This window comes from Acomys russatus, chromosome 5, assembly GCF_903995435.1.
Source record: "Acomys russatus chromosome 5, mAcoRus1.1, whole genome shotgun sequence".
NCBI classification, from domain to species: domain Eukaryota; kingdom Metazoa; phylum Chordata; class Mammalia; order Rodentia; family Muridae; genus Acomys; species Acomys russatus.
In genome coordinates this window covers 30,155,829-30,177,482 of record NC_067141.1, presented here as the reverse complement: position 1 = coordinate 30,177,482, position 21,654 = coordinate 30,155,829, and the positions used below count along the sequence as shown (strand labels likewise).

The window sequence follows — 21,654 nt, the reverse complement described above, 5'->3', positions numbered from 1 at the left end:
AAATCTACACCAAGATTCTATGGTGACCACAATTCATTGTGCAATCTTTAGGTCACCTAACCCAGGCTTTGGAGCCTCAGAAGTCCTTTGAGACCTCCTCCAAGATAAGTTCTGGGCGAGACAAATGGAGTGGGGCGAGGGTTCGATAGGGAAAACTCTAGTCCTGAATGAAAGGCTGGGGCAGTTAATGAGCAGAAAGAGACTGAGTACAGGCTGGATTTCAGCGTGTAAAAGTTGGAGTGTTAAAACTGGAATTGCAGCTGCAGGTTGGGGCCTGATTCTGAAGGGTCTTGTAAGAGGGTTGAAGTTTTATCCCCGTGAGAAATCACTGAAAAGTGGGGGCAGTGTGCAGTGAAATCCTTTTCCTGTTTATTAAGTACTCTCTCAAATCTCTGAATACATACTTGGGAGTAGTCATTAGCTCTGCAGTTGATAATGGGACTTCACAGAGTGGGTTGCTGTTGTCCTATATAGTCACCAAATAGCCACTGCTGAGTGCTTGAATGGGGCTGATCAAAGCTGAGTCTTCTTCTTCTTCTCCTCCTCCTCCTCCTCATTCTCCTCCTCCCCCTCCTCCTCCTCCTCCTTCTTCTTCTCCTTCTTTTGTTAAGTTAACACAAGTTAGGAGGAGGGAATCTTAATTGAGAAAAACCGCCTCCATGAGACTGGCCTGAAGGCAAACACTTGGGGTATTGTGATTAATCATTGCAGCGGGAGGGTCCAGCCCACTGTGGGCAATGCCACCCCTGGGCTGGTGGTCCTGGGTGCTATAAGAAAGGAGACTGAGAAAGCCAGGAGGAGCAAGTTAGTAAGCAGTGCTCCTCCGCGGGCTCTGCTTAGTTCCTGCCCTGACTTCCTACAGTGATGAAGTGTGACCTCAGCATCATAAAGGAAATAAAGCGTATCCTCCCTGAGCTGCCTTTGGCTATGGTGTTTCACCATAGCAATAGAAACCCTAAGCAAGGCAGGGTCTCCAGGGTTCTGAAACTCCTTAACTAGCAGGGCTTGGGAATACAAATGCTTGAAGAAAGACAAAGCGTCCCCTGTCGTGATGTTCCACCTTGGCTCTGAAGAAACAGTGCCTAGTGACCATGGGCCAAAACCTAAAACTGAGAACCCAAATAAAACCTCCTTTTTAAGTTGTTTACTTCAGGCATTTTGTCATGGTGTTAGAAAGCAGACCAACATAGCTCTGTTCTCAGGAAATGGATCAGTGCCTGATGGAATAGCCGGAGGGAACCAGCTTTGTGGAGACACAATAACTCCCCAGACTCTTACCTTGACCTTGCTTGGACTTCCCAGACTCAAGAACTACGAGCAACAAATTTCTGTTGTCTAGGCAATCCAGCTTGTGGTAGCATGTTATGGCTGCGGATATGTGTATGTGTTCAGAGCAGCCCAGCTTGCATGCAGCTGACTGCCCGTATCTGTATGCTTGTGTGGTGCAGATGACATGTGTGTGTGTGTGTGTGTGTGTGTGTGTGTGTGTGCGCGCGCGCGCGCGCGCGTGTGTTCCCATGTCCACATCATGGCCATCCCTCTTTCCCCATCTCCCTTTCCAAGAAGCGTGGCCTGAGTTATTCATTGTGGTTTATTGAAATTTCCCACCAAGGAAAGGGTTTGAGGAAGGAAATAGAAAACCATTAGAACTGCTAGGGGCTCTTAAGGGGGAGAGGAGGTAGCACGGCAGGGGAAAGTGGCCAATACAGAAATGGCAGATAGAAGAATGGCAGGGCCTGGGTTGCCTGGAGGGTGAGTGCAGGGGTGAGTATGGGGAGCCTCGTGGCTAGAGCTGTGAAGAGGCCAGGTCTGCATCGTGGGCTATGGTGGAGGTGCCGATGGTAGAATAACTTTACTGAGCTCTCAGAAGTCTTTGTTCTAAGAGCATAGGCCCACCCAGGGCCTCCTCCAAACTTCAAGGAGCCCGAGGAGCCCCAGAAGGGTCCTGCTTGGGATTAATCTCTGGAAGGCAGGAAAGAGGATTCTGCTGTTCCTATCCACCAGTCTTCAGAGGAATTGTCTGGGATTCCTTTCCTGCTTCTGGGTCCTGCTTTGCTTTCTTGACTTGCTGGTGCCTAGGGACATATAGGCTTAGGGAAAGCCTGGAGCTCTGGCCTGCTTGCTCAAAGGGAAGCCCTGGGAGCCACAGGCAGAGAACTCACCAGTGTTGTATATCCTCGATAGTCTCTGGTAAGGGCCGATTGAGGGTCTCAAGCAGGAAGAAGGCGGCGCTGCCTCCCAGTAGGGCCAGGCTCCCAAAGATGACATTAGGGAGGAAGGGATGCACCTCACCAGTGATTTTCACCAGTGGGGCCATCATACTTCCCACGCGAGCCCACACGTTACTAACACCCATACCTGTTTGCCTGGGAGGGTTCAGAGAAGGGATTAGCAGCCTGTGCACAGGGCCTTTAAAAGGGTAATCCTGGAATCTCTGCGTAGAGGGCAGGAGGACGCTTCAGCTCTGTCCGTTAGCTCCTCACCCACATGCATCACCTACCTGAGGACTGTAGGGTAGAGCTCACTTGTGTAGAGGAAGAGGCAGCTGAAGGAGCCGGACAAGCATCCCTTCCCAAACACAGCCAGCGCTGTTCTCAGGAGCTGCATTTCTGCGTGGGAAGGCATTGGGGGGATGGGCCTTGGTGTTCCCAAGCACCCGAGTGTTCTCACTCCTTAGCAGACTTATCTTCCTCAGTGCTTTGGTTGCCCGGAAGCTCATATGAAAAGGGAAAGGTGTGTGATAACCCATCTGCTACTCCTAATGTTTTGTCATGTGGGCTGATTGAATTGTTTTCTACAGGAGTAACCTGAGCCCTACAAAAGGTAGGGAATCTGTTCAAGGCTGACACCGTGACCTGGAGGAGGGTTGATAAAGCCAGAGCTTACTTTCCAGACTGTGGTACCTTCTTCCAGAGGCTCCCAGGGTAACCCCAACCTCTCACCTGAAGACACAAAGATGAGTGCCAAGATGGCCCCTCCTGCCAAGAGCAGGAGGGAGCCTTGAGTGATGCGCCGGCCCAGATAACTTATGGAGAGGATTGTGATGAACTTGGCTGGGATGTCAACCCCGCCAAAGATGACCTGGAGTATGTAGATGTTGACTCCAAATTCTTCTACCCCCATAGCCAAACTGTAGTAGGCAAAACCAGTAGCAAACCTGAGAGACAGAGAGGAATTGGTCAAAATCTGCAGCCAAGCTGAGGTCCCTTCCCATAGCAGTTTATGGGTTACCAGGATGGTAAATGCTTTTTGATTATTGTGGCATCTATAACTGGTTGATACAGGCTGCTTGAATATTGTGAGACTGTGTCTGAGCTCAATGAAAAGTGCTCGGATTGATTGGTCATGTCTGGCATGGTCATGGCCTAGGGTGTTCTCGGCAAAGGGGTCCAAGATTAGCTCCATAGAATAGCAGGGCTGGAAGGATTCTCAGAGAGCAGAGGAGGCAGGAAATGATCTGTTTTTGTTCAGTAAAAAAGTGGACCATCCAGAGAGGCAGAGGTGAAACTCAAGCTGTAAGCAGTAAGTGGGCAACTCCTCTTAGAATTATGGCAAAGTGTGAAACAAATTTGATTCTGGGGAAGACTAGGATGGAAGATGGTTTCATAACCAGGTCAACTAAAAGCTTTGGGGATGATGCGGGATCAGTCAGAAGAAACTGGGGAGACACATGATTGCTTCCTGCAAGTTTGCAGCCTGCAGGGTCAGCTCTGATCTGTGTGGATCCAGAAGGCAGAGCTAGTGACAGAGAGGCGCACTATGGGGAAAGTGCTGTCATAAGAATGTGCATTGAAGAGTCTAAAGCACCTGCCCTTTGTGTGGGGTAGTGCAATGCAGAGGGAGGTAGACCCCCTCAGCAGAATGCGGGACTTCTGGGATGGAAGTTGCGCTCGGTGGCGGTGCGGCGGCCCCTAGGAGACAGTCCCTTGATTTCATTCGCAGGTCTCCTAGTGTTTGCCCTGATGGACACCTTGTTCATGAGTCCTATGCAGGACGTGGGTAGGGAGAGGTGGCGGGTTACCAGGCCAGGGAGAGGCAGAAGGTCACACGGCGCAGGATGGACACGCGGAACAAGTCAGATAAGCCATGCTTGACCTTGGCTAAGATAATGTCTTTCTGCAGGTTGGACTTCAGCTCCTTGGGACACAGGAGAAGGAGGAAGTGCTGTTAGTGGGCCTTGCTGGTAGAAGGGAAGTAGGTTCAGGCCTTGTTCTTCTAGAGGATTCGTTGTGGGGAGCAGATAGGGTATGGCTGTAAGCTGGGGAAACAGAGGCAAGCGAGGCAGACACGTGGCCGTGCCCTAACTACAGTCCCTTCCTACTTACCTCCACGGTGAGCTTCTTCCCTTCCTCCTTCTTGCCATTGATGGTAGCCACCCTCTGGAGTGTCTTCAGGGCCTTTGAAACTTTCCCAGACAGAACCAGCCACCGTATGGACTCTGGAACCCACCTGGGGGCCAGAGTCAAAACACAGTGGCTCCAGTTCCAGAGTCTCTTTTGAGGCATCCGCATCTGGGGCCGTGGGACAGGAGACCAAGAAACCTGAGGTGCCTAATGCATTTTCTGAGGAACTTCACGTTGGCCTGCCTTTGTACCTGGGGTGCCTCTAGTGAGCACACATTTCAGCACTCTGTTCCCCCACTTCTAAAAAGCCTTCCTCTGTCTTCAACCTAGGTCTCTTGTTGGCTCTATTCCTTAGCTGAGAGTCCCAGGGGCTAGGCTAAGGCGGGCATAGTTTGGGAAGGGAATGGCATACCTGAGGCTGGTCAGCTGGAGGGTCATTTACCTCTTCCCCCTTAACCTTCCTTGGTCTCTGGATTCCTTCAGGGCCTTTGGAGGGTGGATATTGCTCACCCTCTCAGACCCCTGCTCCCAGCGTTCTGAGTCTGTTGCTCAGGGGCTTTGTGATTCCATTTCTACCTTGGCAGTCCTGTTCCTGCTCTACACTGGCAAGTGTCTTCCCTTGCTTTGCGCCTCAACATCGTCATCGTCATCATCATCTGTCACTCACTTCCATGTACGTGCTGTATAGGATCCTGTGCCTAGTGGAGTACCCAGACCCAAGGCAACAACCGTGAAGGAGCTCCTCTCATGCTTCCTGCCTGAGCCCAGGAGTCCTGCTTTGGCTCCCTGAGAATAATGACAGCATTGGTTCCCGGTCAACAGCCTTCCTGCAGGCTAGCCCCATGAAACCTGGAGGAATCGGCAACATCATCCCCATTTTATCTAGAAAAATCTTGATACTCAGAGTGGGTGAGACCTGCCCCAAGTCACAGGATAAAGGGCCCTGAGTTTTCAACTGTATTCTGCAGACCATCTGCCCGTTTTGTCTCCTGACTCTGACAGCTCCCACCCCGGGTCCCATGCCTTTCTCTCTCACTTTCAGATTGCCACTGTCCAAGTTGAAGTTCCATCACAAGCCTGTACTTTTCCATGTAACAATCTCTAAGCTTCAGCGTTCTCATTTTGGACAGGGACGATAATGCTCTCATCAAACAGAGACGGTACAAGGATCAGAGACAACATTTGTCCAGAATGACACATAGTTTATAAACAGTTGTGGCAAGGTTTCATAGCCTGGCCTCTGAATGCTTGTAACATCCCGCCTTCAACCATGAGTTATGCGCACTAATTTCCTGTCTTTCTGTGTGGCTTTGGGTCGAACACGTTGTTGATGAGTTTTCTGTCCACCCTGGGTTTCCCACCAAACCACTTCAATTCTCACAGATATCCAGGCTAACGCTCCACTTTGGATAGTCTTTTGTACTTTAAATCTGAAAACCTCCTAATTCTGTAGATACTTCCTTTAAAATGTCTTTCGGAGTTCTTCCCTTGAATCATGTATCCTATAGCAGTCCCCTTCCTTCTATCCTTAGCCTCATCGTGTGGGTCTATATTTCAGGGCCTTTAAAAAAAAATTCCCACAAGCAAAACTTTGGCCAGGTCTGCCATCCCCATAGACACCTCAAAACTTTTCCACCCTCTTCCATGTGAAGCTAAGGTTTTCCTGGCTTTCTATGTTCACAGTGGACCAGGCCCCTCCCATCCACGTCAACTCATGCCCCTTCTTTAGCTGCAGGCACCCCCCCCCATGCTTCTCATACCTGCTCAGTCCTACGGTATGTTTCAGCACATGTAATCCTTCCACCCTGGAGGGCCTTCCTTGACTCTGGCACAAGGGAGTTGTGCACAGATGGAGCTGCATAGTCAGGTTAGGCATGGGACCCTTACTTGTCCCCAGTGGAACCGGGGAATAGAGGAGGACATCAGAGGGCCACATACCAAGATGACAGGGAGAAGATGAAGAAGGGAACAGATGTGGTTAACTGTAGCCAGCGCCACTGAGGAATGGCATAGGCCAAGCCGGGCAGAATGAACTGGCCAAAGGTGTAGCAGTACCCAATTGTGGTTGAAGAGATGGCCCGCATCGAGGTGGGTACCCATTCCACATCTGTGGGAGGAGCCCAAGAACCAGATAAGGGTGTGGTCAGGCCCCAGGCACCTCTCTGTGAAGTGGTATCATCTGCCTCCCGGCAGCTACCCGACCTCATCTGATCCCAAGAGTTCAATTATCACCATTTTGTAGGTATTGCACCTGAAACTCAAGGGCACAGGACTCAAACCTGGGCCTCTCTCCTCCCCAGCTTACTTTTAATGTGTCTCTCCACTGGCAAGTGGATTCCCTTGCTTTGCACCTACACTTCATTATCTGTCGCTCATTTCTGGGTGTGCGCTGTGTAGGATCCTGTGCCTAGCGGAGTGCCCAGACTTCAGGCAAGCCTTACAGTTTCACAGCTGCTGTAATTTTGTTTGTGGTTTCTGTTAAATTTAGAAGGGTCTTGAGAAATCAAAGGTAGGGCCTCTGGGTTGAATCAAACCCACTCTCTTAGCTTTTTGCCTGGGGCTCCCCAGTGCCTTGCCCGGCAGGCCTCCCTCTGTCCCCCACCGTGGCTCACTCAAGATAACGGTGCTCAGAGAAATGCCTGAGATGCTGCAACCACACAGGAACCGGAAGACTATGTAGATGGGGAGGCTGGGGCTGAAGGCAGCACCTGAGCCACTGGCTGCCAGCATTAGATAGCTCCAGATCAGGATGGGCTTGCGGCCAAACCTGCAGCTCAGAAGAGAGGAAGGGGCAGGTTGAGTCACTGTGCATGTGCCAAATCGAGTGACTTTGCAGGCTTTGGGGCAAAGGGCTAAAGGCAACCCCCCCACCCCAATCCTCACTCAAAAAGAAGATAGAGTAGTTGACCCCCTCAGCAGACAGAGCCTTGCTGATAATTGCTGTTATTCAGCAAGTCTGCAGTAGGCTCATTGAGTTAATGAGTTACTTCCTCCATTGCAGCTTAGCTGACTGAGCAGAGGTCAAAAGACCATGTATTTCTGAGCGACTTATCTGTCTGAGTTTACACTATGGAGCAAGAATACTGGGTCCAAACACCTGGGTCAAGAGGCCAGATGATTCAAGTGAGGACTTTGGGACAAAATGAAAGCTATGGCATGACAAGAGAACAGTGTCTGCCCTGTCTGCCCAGAGGGGACCAATCTTTCCTCTACCTCCAGCTTTTGCTTCTTTGGGGTACCTGGGTAGAGCAGTGTTGGGAGGGGGATGTACGTGGAATGTGGTTCCAAGACTCACCTGTCTGACAGTTCTCCAAACACAGGTCCTCCAATCAGTATGCCTGCCATGAAGATCGACTGAGCCATCTCCTTCAGTTTGTTGGAGCTGCACACCAAGTCCCACTGCACAGAGCAATGTAGGATCAGCTTAGCTCACTGCCCCTAGCCATGCTCAGCCTGTGCTCACGTGCGTGCGCGCACACACACACACACACACACGCACGCGCACACACGCATGCACGCATAGTAGCAGCCACTCACACGCCTTGGCTTCCCCGAGCCTGGTCTTTGACTACCAAGCACCAATACTTTCTGCCTATGGGGGTTCCTTGGGTCCTTGAGCCATGATTGTGTGATGACATCCCTCAAGTGTGTGTGACCCATTGTGTGGCTTACAGAGGCTGCTTAGCTGCTCCATCGATCTGTCCTCATCCTCTTCCACGGAAAGCATGTCTGTGCCCTGCAGCATTCGGTTCGCCTCCCCCTTTCTGCCATATATCCGAGGCTAGTCCCTCCACCTGCCCCCTTGACTGCACCTTTCCTCCTCTTAAGCTCTCCTCTTCTGGTCCGTCCCTCCTTTCTTCCCTTCCTTTCTCATCTCCCCTCTTCTCTTTCTCTCCCAACTCTTCTCCATCAGTTTTCTGCATACAATTTCCTTTCTACACTCCCTACTACCCTTGCTGCCACCCGGCCTCCTCTTCACTCTGTTCTGAGTTCTGTCCTGACCCACGCACTGAAGCTGTGCTTGCCAAAGCCACCCACAGCTGCTTTGTTTCCCCATACCACAGACCTTCTGCATCCTGACCTGGCTTAGCCCTTGATAGTCTCCCTCCACCTGGCTCCTTTTCCCCCCTGGCTAGCCTGTATAGTTTCTCCAGGACTCCCTCTGGATCCTTCTCTCTCCCCAGATAATGCCACTGCTTTCTAAGTCTTATGTTACTCTTTATGACAAAGAGCCCAGATCCATTTCTGCGGCCCACTCTCTTTTCTGGCCGTCAGAGCATCAGTGTCTGTGGCCTACTTGAAAACACTGCCTGGATGACATCCCACAAACACCCCAGACTTAACAGGACTTGTCATTCCACTCTTTATATGGTCCCATGTGTGCCAAGTGGCAACCCTGTCTTTAAAAAAAAATTTTTTTTTTTTTGAAATTTACATGACTTTGAACCTGTGAATCATAATTAGCATTACATGTGTGGAGAACACTGCCATGTTTTTGATATATGTGGAGAAAATAAAATCATGCCAAGGGAACCTATCTGTCACCTTTCCTATTTCATATATTTTTTGTGATGATTCATTTAAAGTTTCCTCTTTTAGTTATTTTGATATTCAATTCATTCTTAGGATTACAGTCACCCTGCTGTGCAATAGAACTCGGGGCTTACTCTTCTTATTCAGCTAAAACTGTGTATCCATTGATGACTGGCTTCTCTGTGTCTACTCCATGCCAATCCCCCAGCCTCTGACACATATGAGTCCATACTCTGCGCCTAAGAATTCTACTTTTTAGATTCCACGTATAAGAAGAGAACCTGCGGGTGTCCCTGTTTTGACTCCTGCCTCTCTCTCCTACCCGTGATGTCCTTGTGTTCACGGACATGTGGTCGAGAAGCCAGGAACGTTAAACACACAGGATTGTCTCTTCAAAGGGGGACATGCATAATCTGTTTCCTACCCCAAGACCGAGAATGTATGAGGTTAATAACTTGGTGGCCTGTGCTGTCTGTAGGCCCAGGCCACACCCGATTTCTCCAGACTCTTTGGCTTACGTCATTCATTCTTTCCAGACCAGTGGCTCTCAACCTGCAGGTCGTGACCCCTTTGGGGGCCAAATGATGCTTTCACAGGGGTCACATATCAGATATCCTGCATGTCACATATTACAGTATGATTCGTAACAGTAGCACAATTACAGTTATGAAGTAGCAACAAAATAATTTTATGGTTGGGGTCACCACAACATGGGCCATATTAAAGGGTTGCAGCATTAGGAAGGTTGAGAACCATTTCCCTAGATGCTTATCTTGAGCCTTGTTTCTCAGCCCATCTACAGAACTCATCTTTAGGGAAGAGATCACAAATATTTTGCAGTGGGTTTAGATGTAGTCATCACTTAATCTTTATCTTGCGTACAAGATCGAGTTAAGTTCTGTCAACAGAAAAAAATTTCCAAAATTGTACTGTACTCAAATATGCCCACAATAAACTATCTGGGGCCAGGCTCTAGAAGTTTGAACCAACACGGGGTACTGATTTGCGTTGAACTGGACTTCTTTCTTGCCTCACACAGATCAAAACTCTGCTGGCCCCGGTGTTTTCAGAGACCCCACCCCCACCCTCAAGTTTCTAATGTATATTAGACAGAGTCTCTCTCTCTACAGCACTGGATGTCCTGGAACTCATAAACCAATCTGGCCTAGAACTCACAGTGATGTGTCTGCCTCTGTTCACTGAGTGTTGGGTTAAAGGTGTACGCCAGGACACTCAGCTGCATTTGCCCTTGAATCTGGATGTTTCTGCTTTTTCAGATGTTTTTATCCGATGTGTGTGTACGAGGGTTTTGCCTACATAGGTGTATGTGCACCACATATGTGCCTGGAGCCTCCAGAGGTCAGAAGAGGATATCATAAACCTCTGGAACCGGAGCTATAGATGGATGCTTGTGAACTGTCACGTGGGTGCTGGAAACAAAAATTAGGTCTCCCGTAAGAGCAACAAGTGCTCTTAACTGCTGAGCCTATTCTCTAACCCCCCCCCCCCCTTTTAAATCACAACTGCCTTAATATAAGGCTCACCATGTGGCCCTTGACTGAACAGTGGCAGCTGATGCCTACTGAGGGCTCACTGTAGCAGTCACTGCCCTAAAGTAACCTTTTCTATACTCTACTTTCTTTAACCCTTACAGCATCTCTGTGTTAGGTTCCCTGTTCCCAGGGGGCAAGAAACAGTCTCCGAGCAGATTGTGGTGACGGACAGGCTCATAGCAAGTCTTCTCCACTCTTCCACCAGTGACACGAATGGCTCTTGGGTTTCTAGTTTGCTCAGGATACTCTCTTGTCGGCTGGGTAGAGATGCTGGCTCTCCTGCTGAGAGGTTTATAAAGCCCGCTGCTATGCTTTGGCCTGGTCAACCTGTCTGCTCTAATCTCCTGCTAATCCCAGCACACATTCTTTGCCTCAGACATCCTGAATTACTTGTGTAATGAAGTGAAGAATGTTCCCTAGAAATGCCTCCCTAGAAGTGAAGTGTGGAGACGGATCGCAGAGCTCCAGGAGTACCTTTCTACCTTTCTCTTCTGGAAATGAGGTGGGGCAGGGGCTGGATGAAAACTCCAGGTCTTCTCCCAGCTAGCTTCAGGTGCGCCAGCAAGTCCAGGAATCCTGGTAGCCGCTTCTAACAGGGAAGGGGGGTCTATGTGGAGTGGTGGGAGGGCAGAGAAGGAAGTGACAGGATACAGGAGGGAGAGAAGCAGGACAGGGGTGTCCGGAGAGACCTCTGGTGCTTTATGACATGCCGACTTAAGTACTTCAGGAAAATCTAAAGCAAAGGTCTCCTGTCCACATAAAGTAGCTCAACTCCTCCCTTTGCAGTAAACGCATACACTTCCTGTGTGATGCGGTAGCTCTCGGGAGTCATGTGGTTCTCGATAAGAAAGTGGGAATGGATGGTGTTATGTGGCATTTCTACCTCATTGGCTTAAGAGGGACTCACTGGCCTGGACTTACACATGCTTTCTCCTTTCCTATGGGAAGGAGCGATGATGGCTGCCATGATACTGGGAGCCAAGTGCTGAAGGTGGCAGAGCAGCTGTCAGTCCGGGTCCCTGGATGACCCCAAGGAGCAGATCTAACCATCAGTCTGAAAGGCTACTTCTTTCAGAACTCTTACAGAAGAAATTTCTTTGTTAGTAATAGTCAAGCCATGACTTATTGTGGAAGCATTTGTTATAGCCACGAAAAGTTGCAGATGAAAATGAAATTTGTATCACCCTCCATGTCTGCATGAGAGGCCATATGGTCCACATGCCAAAGTCTATGAGGAAAACTGCCTCCCTTGTGAGATGTGTGTATGGTGGGGTGGACAGTATCTGGCACACTAACTCTGTTAGCGAGGAGAGGAACTTCATTTTTTACAGTCAGATTGGAAAACCACAACATGGTGTCCCCTGGAGCAGTACCAGCATTCATAAAGCTTAGAAAGTACCCTGTGGCTAAATATTAAAAATAAAGCAAACAGCCGGGCGGTGGTGGCACACGCCTTTAATCCCAGCACTTAGGAGGCAGAGGCAGGCGGATCGCTGTGAGTTCGAGGCCAGCCTGGTCTACAAAGCGAGTCCAGGACAGCCAAGGCCACACAGAGAGACCCTGTCTTGAAAAACAAACAAACAAACAAACAAACAAACAAAAAGCAAACAGCAATCACATTGTAAATTGATTTTAAAGACTTCATGGGTATCAAAGCTCATCAGAAGTGATGAGAAAAATGTGGTCATGATTGACTTGCAGATCAACATAGACTGTAGGGTGCAGGTCTGAGACCCACAGCCATTATGAGTTGATGGTGACCCCTCAAAAGGTACACTAAAGTTCTAGCCTCCTAGAGTGGGAACCAAGTTGGTTAGATATAATTAGCTGAGTTGCAGTGAGGCCAAAGCGGGCAGGAAGGGTCCTGTAGGAAGAGAAGAGAGAAACACACGTAGGATAGGATGGAGGCAGAGTTTGGGCTGGTGGACCCACAAGCCCAGCAGTGCTGAGGCATGTCAGCAATCACCTGAAACTAAAAGGTACAAGGGAGGATTTCTTGTAGGGCCTTTGTAAACAACATACTGATGCTGTGGGTTTTGCAATCCTGATCTCCAGTTTTGTGAGATAATAAATTCTGTGCTGCTTTAAGCTACCTGGTTTGGGGAATTTTGCTGGAAATGAATAAACCGTAATTCTGTGATATGTGATGCTTCTGTTGGCCTGATAGGCGGTGATGGGAAAGAGTTTGGGATAGACAAGGAAGGCATGTGTTGGGCAAACAGGATGGATTTTTAAAGACATCCCAAGTTTCTGAGAGAGGAACATCCTGGATGTTTTCTATAGGACTCACTGTGCAAAGCCCCTGAGAGGGTCCTGTTAAAGCCTGTAGGGGAGAGCTTGACGTCAGGAGTGTTTTCTGTGCTGCCCTTATCCCAGGCTCCATAGGCTGGTGCAGTCCTTGGATTTAATCAGGTTTTACTTGGAGTCAGAAAAGAAACAAACGGTTCCTTTGCTGTTTTTCACGTGTTAGGATCCTCTTGCTCAGGAACAGTGCCTGTCCTTTGATAATCTTTTCTGAGTGTCAGGGGCGTCTCTGGGTGGTCAATTCGTGTGTGTGAAGGGAATGCATGTCTGAGAGCCCTGACTCCCAGTGTGGGTAAATTGCCTCTTGTCTCCCCAGCTCTGTTTTCACTACCAGGAGGGTACATGCTAAGCTGAAGCCTCCTAGCTGCTCATCTCCCGGTTTTCCCTTCCTATCTTCTGTAGCCTCTCTGAGGGCAGAAGACATCTCACCTGACTTTTTGTCCCTGGCAACTCTCAGAGTAGATAGTTATAATACATGTTAGTATTTGTTTAATGAATAATGAATGAATGAATGAATAAACAGGGATTGGCTATTATACATAGTTTTACTGAAGAGGCCCAGAGAGGTAAAAGGTGATGTGCTAATTGGAGGAAGCCAGACGCTAGCTTCTTGGTGCTTTGCTCCCACCCTGGGCATGGCCTAGCCTTGTAATTCCTATCAGCTCCGGTCTGTGCTACATAGCCTTTTTGCTCTTCATAGCCTAGTCCTGTACTGGATTTCTTTCCCCAGTCTTATAGCATAGCTAAGCCCCAAGGGACTGGTTCGGGAAGGAAAGGTCAGAAACCTCAGCCTGGCCTGGTACATCAGTACCAGGGAGGAAAGAAAAGGGGCTACCCTGTTCAGGGGGCAGCTTTGCAAGCCACGGCAGAAGAGAACCACGAAACTGGTGCTGCTATGACCTCATTTTCATAAAGAGCCCATGCCTCCAATAATGCATAGCTTGCTCAAGCATGGCTTGGTTCGTTTCAAGGCAGTGACTAAGCACAGACCTGCAGGAACTCACACTGTGGTTCTGGGCCAGGACTACAGCTCCCAGATGCCCCAGTGTGGGCTGTGTTCTGAGCCCTGGGCTGCCAGAGGGAAGACTTAAATATGGGTGTCATTGTGCTGCTAGACGGCATAGCGCAGTGTGGCATTGTGTTAATCAAGGTCAGAGCCCACTGGTCTGGTCAAGGTCCAGAGATACAGGTTTAGGAGTTAGGGCAGCAACAAGAGTAGCCAGGAGGCCCCTCAGAGGATAGGCAGACTGGATGATATAGGTAGTTGCCACAAGCCATTCAGGAAGCAGACTGCAATCAAACAAAAGGATGGGTTTCCTGATGCATGTGGAGAAAGCTGACTTAACCAAGATTTTACACGATGCCAGAGTCCTCAGCTGTATCCGTAGGTACTTGGTACCTACTTCTTGGAGCTGTGAGTGATTTAAGGAATGAAAAGCACCCAGCTCTAAGTCTTGAAGACACTGTGATCTTAAGTCACAGTGATCATATAATAATAATAATAATAATAATAATAATAATAATAATAATAATAACAACAACAACAACAATAACAACAACAACAACAATAGCATTATTATCATCATCATCATCATCACATGTTCAATGGCATGTGATGTGATAAAATAGATGGTTGTGGTCCTGGGGTCAGGGTCTCTTGGCCCAGCATCACAGCTATGTAGAATCCCATCTGGATCTGAGCCCAGTGCCATTTTCTATAGGATGGTGAGGATGGGGCCTGACTGGCCTGCTCACAACAGGAGGAAAATAAAGCAGCAGCAGCAGCTCCAGGGCCTGTGCGCAGTTGGTGTTTACCAAGTGAGCTCTTGAACTTCAGAAACTACAGACTTCCTCTAAGACCCCTCAGATGATCAGGAGCTTCTTACATAGTGGCTGTCACTGGGGTCAAGCTGGGCAGCAATGTAGGCATGGTGAAACTCCCAAGTCCTTACTGGCGAGTTAGATCAGAGGCTGAGAAAGAGGAGGCAGAAGTAGGTACCTGAAGCAGGGCAGAGGGCAGCCAGTGGGGCTGTGAAGCAGGACTGGGACTGAACATAAGAGACAGATAGGTGTTCTGAATTTGGGTATTTGGTGATGACGATGGGGGAGATCAGAGGTGGTTGACCCTGGTGCAGGAGCCCTGCAAGGCTCCTCTCTTGGGTAGAGATCATGGGCTTCTTGTTGCTCCAGAAACAGATCAGGAATGTAAAAAGCCCCAGAGAGGAAGCCCGGGGCCTTAGAAGTGTGCATTTTGCTCACTTGAGGCTGGGGCTGGGCCCAGAGGGCCACAGGCTGGGTGAGCCTCAGTGTATGTAAGTTGTACTCCAGCGAACCTAAGGCTCAGCACCCAGGCTCTCACACCTTCCAGTTATAAAAGAGAGGCCTTTGTTTCCTCTTAGTGTCCTAGTTAAAGCTCGGGGAAAGGCCTCATGGCCTCTATCACATGGGAGACAGAACTCCACTCTACCCCACCCCAAGTGCTTGGGGGTCACATTTGCCATGGGTGGAACGAACAGAAGACCAGAGAGCCCTGTGCTTGTTCTAGCTGGCTTTGGCCATTAACGGTTCCAGCGGCCGGGCAGGGCAGAGACCCTTCTTATGTCCTCAGAGAATTAGAGTTTGAAGGAGAAGTAAATGGTGTCTGACACAGAGAACGGTGCAGCCCCTGGGAGGACTTCTGCAGTCTCCTGCATTGGGCAGATTCACACCACCTCAAGGAATGCCATGGTGACTGGAAATTGGGCTGGCACAAAAATAAATTGATGCTCGCCCGGGTCCTGCAACCTCTGCTCTTGGCATGGCACCCGGGGGCCCACCTGAAGAGCAACCTGGAGAGGAAGTTGTTTCCCAGCGGCAGCGGCTGGTATTTAGCATTTTTTAGACACTTACTGCATACCTAGCCCAGGGACTCGACTAATGGCCTGTCTTTCAGTTTCCTAATCTATGCAAACAGAATAATCAAGGTGCTTAAGTGAAAGGGTTGTGAGGATTACATGAACGAACACACACGTACACACACACACACACACACACCACACCTGTACCTATCTGGCAGCTGTAAACTCACACACCATGATTGTGATGAGGCCATTTCACTATTTCTTGTAAGCCTGCCTTTTCTTCCGTCTGTTCCTCCTTCTCCACCTTCCTTTCTCCTTGCCCCCCCCCCCAAGACAGGATCTTCCTGTTTAGTCCTGGGTGGCCTGGAAGTATTTAGTCTAGGCTGTCCTTGAACTCCTGCCTCAGCTTCCACGCCCAGCCTTTTCTTTAGGCTGTTTGTTCCTTCAGTTCTGTTTCTGGTGCTGCCTTTTATTCCTTTCCATTGTCTTCTCAGATGCGTAGCAAACCTCCTGTACATTGGGGAAACATATAGGCATGTCTTTGATTTCCTATCTGCTCTTTTCCTCCAACATCTGTTCAGTTACCAAGTCCCACAGGTTCTGATTCCCTATTCTCCCCTGGGTTCCAAATCTACCATCCTATCTATCTGTCATACCTGTCCTGTGCAGCTTGCCACCAGCTCTCCCCACTGCTAGACCAGAACTCTCCCAAAAGCCACCCACTCTCTGTCCCACAGAGTGAGGCTCTGCAGAAGGTGACCTGAACCTGCTGCACTCCTCCTTAAATACTACCACATCCGGAGGCTCCCTAGCCTTTGTTACAGAGGCTACATTTTTGCTTTGTGACCACAACAGTGCCCCCTGCTATCTCCTGTCCTGTGTCTGGTAAGCCACCATGCCTAGCTGTTCTTGTCTATTCTTCGGTCTTTACACATCTGTGACTTTGCATCTGAGATGCTGTGCCTCTTATCTGGGGTGTGTTGCCCACCACTTGGGCCCATTCTCTCTCTTTTATGTCCAGAGCAAGCCCTCTAGGACCTCCTGACCCCCTGCGCTGGTTAGAAGCCTCTTCACTGGCTTTTCAGACTCTTAAGATTATGGAAAAATTTATTTATTCCGTTCACAAATATTTATTCTTCAGAGTCTCTCCTTTGTGCCAGGTAGTATCCCGGGTACTGAGGACACAGCAGTGAGTCCTGTCTCAGGAAGAACGCAGATCCTACTGAACTATTGACCCCTACAGAGAGGCACCTGCGTCCCTTCTGAAAGCATCTGAAAAGCATCTGTAAGCATCTGAAAGGTTAATGTCTTCTTTCCCTCTGGCCTTCGCATTCTGCACCGTATGATATACTGGGCGCAATGTTTTGGATACTTGATGCATTCTGAGTGCTGTGCTTGACACAGAGCAGAAAAATAGTAGATGTGACAGGGAAGAAGTATAGTCTAGGGGACATGAGTGTAGCAAATGTGCTCCTTGGGGGCTCAGCTCTGGTGTTCAAGCCTGCTTACTCACAGTGTGACTCTGAGCAAGCTCCTAAGCTCTCTGGGCTTCAGTCTCCCCATCTGAAAGGTGGGGTTTTGAATGTTAATAACTTTACAGCTGTCAAAAAAGCACAAAATGGTTAACATTTGTCAGGTGTTTAGGACCATGTCCGTCTGGCGTGTAGCAAATGCTTCATAGGGAATAAATATTTATTAACTACATAGATAATTATATAGATGGTGTGGATGGTCTGGAGTTTAAATCCTCCCTCTTCCCACAGAAGAAGGTCAGGCTGGAGCCTCCATTTCCTCATCTAGGAAGTGGAAAAAGGGGACTGCACTCCCCTGGGATTCCAGGAAGCCTAGGTCCATAGGGTGGCATCCCTGGGAGTGTATTTGCAAGGCAAAGGTCTTCCAATGAGGCAATATTTGGATCCTACACTTGTGGGGAATCACAGGGTTGCCTTTGCGAAGAACCCTGCAATCTTATGGCCTAAGGCTTCCCTTGAACTTTGTCCGTGGGGGCATTTTACTTTAAATTCCAGCAAAGAACAGCCACTCTCTTCCTTGGGCCCCTCAACAGCAACGAAGCAGCCAGCATGCATCCACACACCAGAGCCCTGCAGAGCACCCAGATGTGCCTGGAAGCTAGTAGACCTTCAGTGAACACTGACTCCCATTTTCTCATTTTTCCTCCCATCACAGCCTTCTGACTGGCCTGTCAGTTCATAGAAGGATTTGATTTAACTCTGTTTCCTTGGAATGACAGGTGAGAAAGTCAGCTACTCCAAGAAAGGTGCCTGAGAAGTGAGTGCGTGTGTGGATGACTGACGCCCTCTGGATCTGCTCAGGAGTCTTTCAACCTCTGCGCCATGGAATTCCTCTTCTGCCCGCCCAGTCTTGCAATGCTTTGCACATGACAGAATGCCCCTCTTCTGATTAACCCTTGCCTGCTGTGCTAATCTCAGCTCCAGAGACGCTTCTTGAGGGCGGCTCCGTCCAATGCCCACCCCTTCCTGTCCTTATAACTAGTCCAAGGGTGCAAGGTCACAGTCCAAAGTCACTGCACAGCATGAGGTAACAAGTCATTTTACACTTCTTCGTGTGGTGTTTTCATCCACTGATGCTGACCAACAAGGCTATCACAGCCCACTAGGAGCAAGGACTGTACAGTTTTGAATCCCTGGAACTCAGTACTGTGCTGCGGATTGAGGAATGCTTGGGCTCTTGAGTATGAAGGAACCAAACCACTCAGTTCATATGCGATAGCACTGGGCTCCTTCCTCTTTGCTCAGTCCCCTGTCCTCCAATCCTGGGAAGTCAAGTGCCCCTGCCTGTCCTATCCACAAGTGCTGTACAGTGTGGGAGTACCTAAGGTAAGGTGGAGTGAGAGAGGGTGCCAGACTTACCTCTGTCACAATGGTGTCTCTGGTGCTGTTGTAGATCCAGCCATCCAAGCACGGCTCGGTGGCCCCCTGGGTGGCATTGGGAAGACTGGCGTTGGGCAGATGCACGAACCGGAGACACCTTGCAGGCTTTCCATTATGGCCCAAGGGGAGCACCCAGGGCCCCATAGAGGCATTGGGGGGTGGGCGACAGTGGTGGGCAGGGGTGGTGGCTGTGAAGATCTGTAGCAAGTTGTGGTTGGCCATTCCAAGGATTGGGAGGGCCAGCAAGGTCACATGCAGGTACTGGAAGGGGCCCATGCTTCCAACGCGATCCAGCATTTCCGAGAAGGTCATGGCACCAGGCAAGATGAACCAAAACTGTATGCAAGGCACATCAGGCCAAAAAGAGGAGTTTGTGTGTGTGTGTGTGTGTGTGTGTGTGTGTGTGTGTGTGTGTGTGTGTGCGCGTGCACGTGTGTGATATGTAGGCCTGTGGAGCATCATAGAACCACATGCCTGAAAACTTATCTAGTTACATGTGTGATCACACATGTGTGGAGCTATGTTTGTGTACATTAAAGATGTCGAGGCTCTGGTGTATGGACACATAAGGTGTACCCAGCTGCGTGGAGGGATATTGGAATACCAGTGTGGATACAGAAATGTGTGTACATTTAAGTTGTATGTAGAGGCTGGGTGAATGCACGTATTCGTTGTAGGCGTGTATGCATGAGGCTGCACGGGCCACATAGTAGGGACCAAGGGTCCAAACTTGCATGTAGGTTGCACAGGCTATAGGCATGTGAGCGGGAGGATAATATACATGCTTGATTGCTCCATGTGGGCTAGGAAGGACCCCCCCCCCCACAAAGCTCAAAACCTCCTTGCTGTTCCCTGGGGGTGGGGGGGCGCCTCCCCTGTGCTGGAGTGCCCGAAGAGTCCAAGCAGCTCCCTGAAGGCATTAGGGGTTTGACCAGTTTCCGTGAGGAAGCAGGGCCTGGCTTTGTGGTGTTCTTGGGTGCTAGACTTAAGGGCTTTCTATCCCATCTCACCTGGTGACTGGGGCTGTTGGATCCAGTGGGGCTGGAGGTGGATGTGGCAGTGGCTGGTGCTCTGTCCTAGGGTCCGGCAGCTGCTGTGGTAGGGCAGCTCAGCTCTAACAAGCTGTTTGTGTCTCCCCCAGGGGGCCTTATATAAGGCATAAGCTGTTTCCTGGGCTAATGTTTGACTTTCTTTGGAGGATTAACATCCGGCAGGGAGAATGCTGTGAACCCACCAAGCCCAGAAAGGGCTGCCTCAGCCAAGGCTGGTGGGGGTGGAGAAGTGGGTTGGGGAAACCGAGGATGGCTGAGCCTAGAGGGCTGCTGGCTGGACAAAGGGCTGAGTGGCCCAGGCCACCTCTCCTAAGAGAGAGTCTGGGGAGGGATTCCTGTCAGAGGACTTGGAGCTGAGAATGACATTTCAGAGAGGTGGCGGTCCTGCAACTACTGTCTTTTCCTGCCCAGCATCTCCTGAGCAGGTACATGGAGAATGTTAGGGTACACCCAGACGGAAAGATCCAAGCACTGGTGCTTGTGGTCTCAGAGTTGCCGTGGCTTGGGCTTCTGGAAAAACCAGGGCAATCCCTGACTAAGTCTCAGATGACAAGTGACCATTCTTCTGTCTACCCATGGACTCACCTGTCTTTCTCCACCTACTTCTCTCTGCAGTCCCTAGGTCTTTGTTTATTTCTCTGGGTATGGTTTAATTACCAAATAATATGCATTTCTTGTATAAAATGGAAACCTAACAAGCCAACACACACTGAGTAAGTATAGTCAGTCTCACCCAAGAGCCAACTGGGCAGGGAGTTTTGTGGTATCCTCTAGTCTTTTCTCCTACAGACCTATATCTAAGACATGGTCTAGTAGGCAATTTGAAGTTTGGCTGGCACTCACGGCAGTCCTACTGTTAGCCTAGCGTCGTCCGCAGTTGGAAACTGAGAAGTTAAGTAACTTGTTTAGGGTCCTCAGCCAAGAAGTAGGTCAGGGGTGTGGCTTCAAGCCCATTTCTGGCCTTAAGCATCTAGACATGCTTCTCTCCCTCCCTCCCTCCCTCTCTCTCTCTCTCTCTCTCTCTCTCTGTCTTCCCCTCCTCTCTCTCTCTCTCCTTTTTCTTCTTCTCCCTCTTTTCCCCTCTTCCTTCCTGCTCCTTTCTCTACCTCCCTCCCCTCTTTGGGTTTTTGAGACAAGATTCACTAATATAGTTCAGGCTGGCTTTCAACTCACAGCAATCCTGCCTTAGTCTCCTCTCAAGTGTTGTGATTACGAACATGCACTGCCACTTCTGGTTTGAACCAGAGTTTTCTGAGAAGTCTGCGGGGCTGTACATTGTTTCTTCCCTAGTCAGGTTGGTTGCTTAACTTTCGTTGCCTTTTAAATCATGGCTGGCCTGTTTTGGACTTGTTGTTTGTATTTCTTGGAAGCCTCGGGAGGCGCCCTGTCCTACTTGTTGTGGGAACCAGAGAAAGGCCCACTTGTTTTTTTTTTTTTTTTTTTTTTTTTTTTTTTTCTGGTAGAGGTATCCCGTTCTATTCCTGAGCTTGCTTCTTAAAGGTGGCATCTGGCCCCTAAGCTAGGGCAGGGATCCTCCTGCTGAAGTGCCTGTCAGGCCAGGGTCAGCTGAAGAACCCTGTCCCAGCCCCTCCTCTTCGCTTACCACCTGGACTCAGCAATTATTGATGTTCTCCGAGTGGCCCGAGGCAGGGTGAGATCTGGAGTCATCAAAGGAAGATTAAATTATACTCCAAGGCCGCCAAGGGGTTGTTTTAGGAAGGTTTTGACTGTGAGGCTTGCAGCAAGCTGGGCTGCTACAGCTAACCCCTTGTTCTGGGTGTTCACTCTCATAGAGGTTTTCTGGTTCCTAATTGGCCTGGGTTGTCTGTCTGTTCCTGCCCCCAGTGGGATGTTGTTTAAAGGCACCTGGTGACTTCCCTGAGGCTACTGGGGTTGAGCCAGAGTATACACAGTCCAACTGCCCAGTGAGGGGCCGCTGTATCCGGGCAGCTCCCCCAGCCCCCAGCGGATGTGCCTGGGTTCCTGATCCTTGAATCAAGGCTATTGAGGGTTGCATGATGCTCGGATGACCTTGGGGAAATCACCTCTTCCTGGGCAATCTTCTCTTCGTTAGTTAAGTGGCTTTGGAAAAAGAAAAGAGAAAAGCACCAGAACCT

General features: G+C 49.6%; 2 protein-coding genes across 2 annotated transcripts in view; both read right to left on the bottom strand.

Moving 5' to 3' along the window:
• Window positions 1-1,986: 1,986 nt before the first annotated feature.
• On the bottom strand, window positions 1,987-19,643 carry Slc22a8 (solute carrier family 22 member 8). The gene is made up of 11 exons (XM_051146042.1): window positions 19,496-19,643; window positions 18,465-18,821; window positions 7,639-7,742; window positions 6,956-7,110; window positions 6,282-6,450; window positions 4,326-4,449; window positions 4,022-4,137; window positions 2,943-3,157; window positions 2,501-2,609; window positions 2,163-2,366; window positions 1,987-2,075 (listed from the first exon to the last, which is right to left on the bottom strand). The coding sequence occupies exons 2-11, from the start codon at window positions 18,795-18,797 to the stop codon at window positions 1,994-1,996; spliced, it is 1,611 nt and encodes a 536-aa protein (XP_051001999.1). The 5' UTR covers window positions 18,798-18,821; window positions 19,496-19,643; the 3' UTR covers window positions 1,987-1,993.
• Macrod1 (mono-ADP ribosylhydrolase 1) overlaps window positions 10,099-21,654 on the bottom strand; it is an 899,697-nt gene continuing 888,141 nt past the window's right edge. The window contains exon 12 of the transcript XR_007830644.1: window positions 10,099-10,113. The gene's annotated coding sequence lies outside the window, so the exon portion shown is untranslated. The remainder of the gene's footprint in view (window positions 10,114-21,654) is intronic.

Excerpts from the sequence above, each read along its gene's own strand:
- Slc22a8 (XM_051146042.1), bottom strand. The coding sequence starts at position 18,797 with ATGACCTTCTCGGAAATGCTGGATCGCGTTGGAAGCATGGGCCCCTTC. Across the intron at positions 4,450-6,281 it reads ATCTTCTCCCTGTCATCTTG|GTGGGTTCCAGAGTCCATAC; the intron begins GTATGTGGCCCT and ends TCTGGCCCCCAG. Across the intron at positions 3,158-4,021 it reads TTCTGCCTCTCCCTGGCCTG|GTTTGCTACTGGTTTTGCCT; the intron begins GTAACCCGCCAC and ends TCTGTCTCTCAG.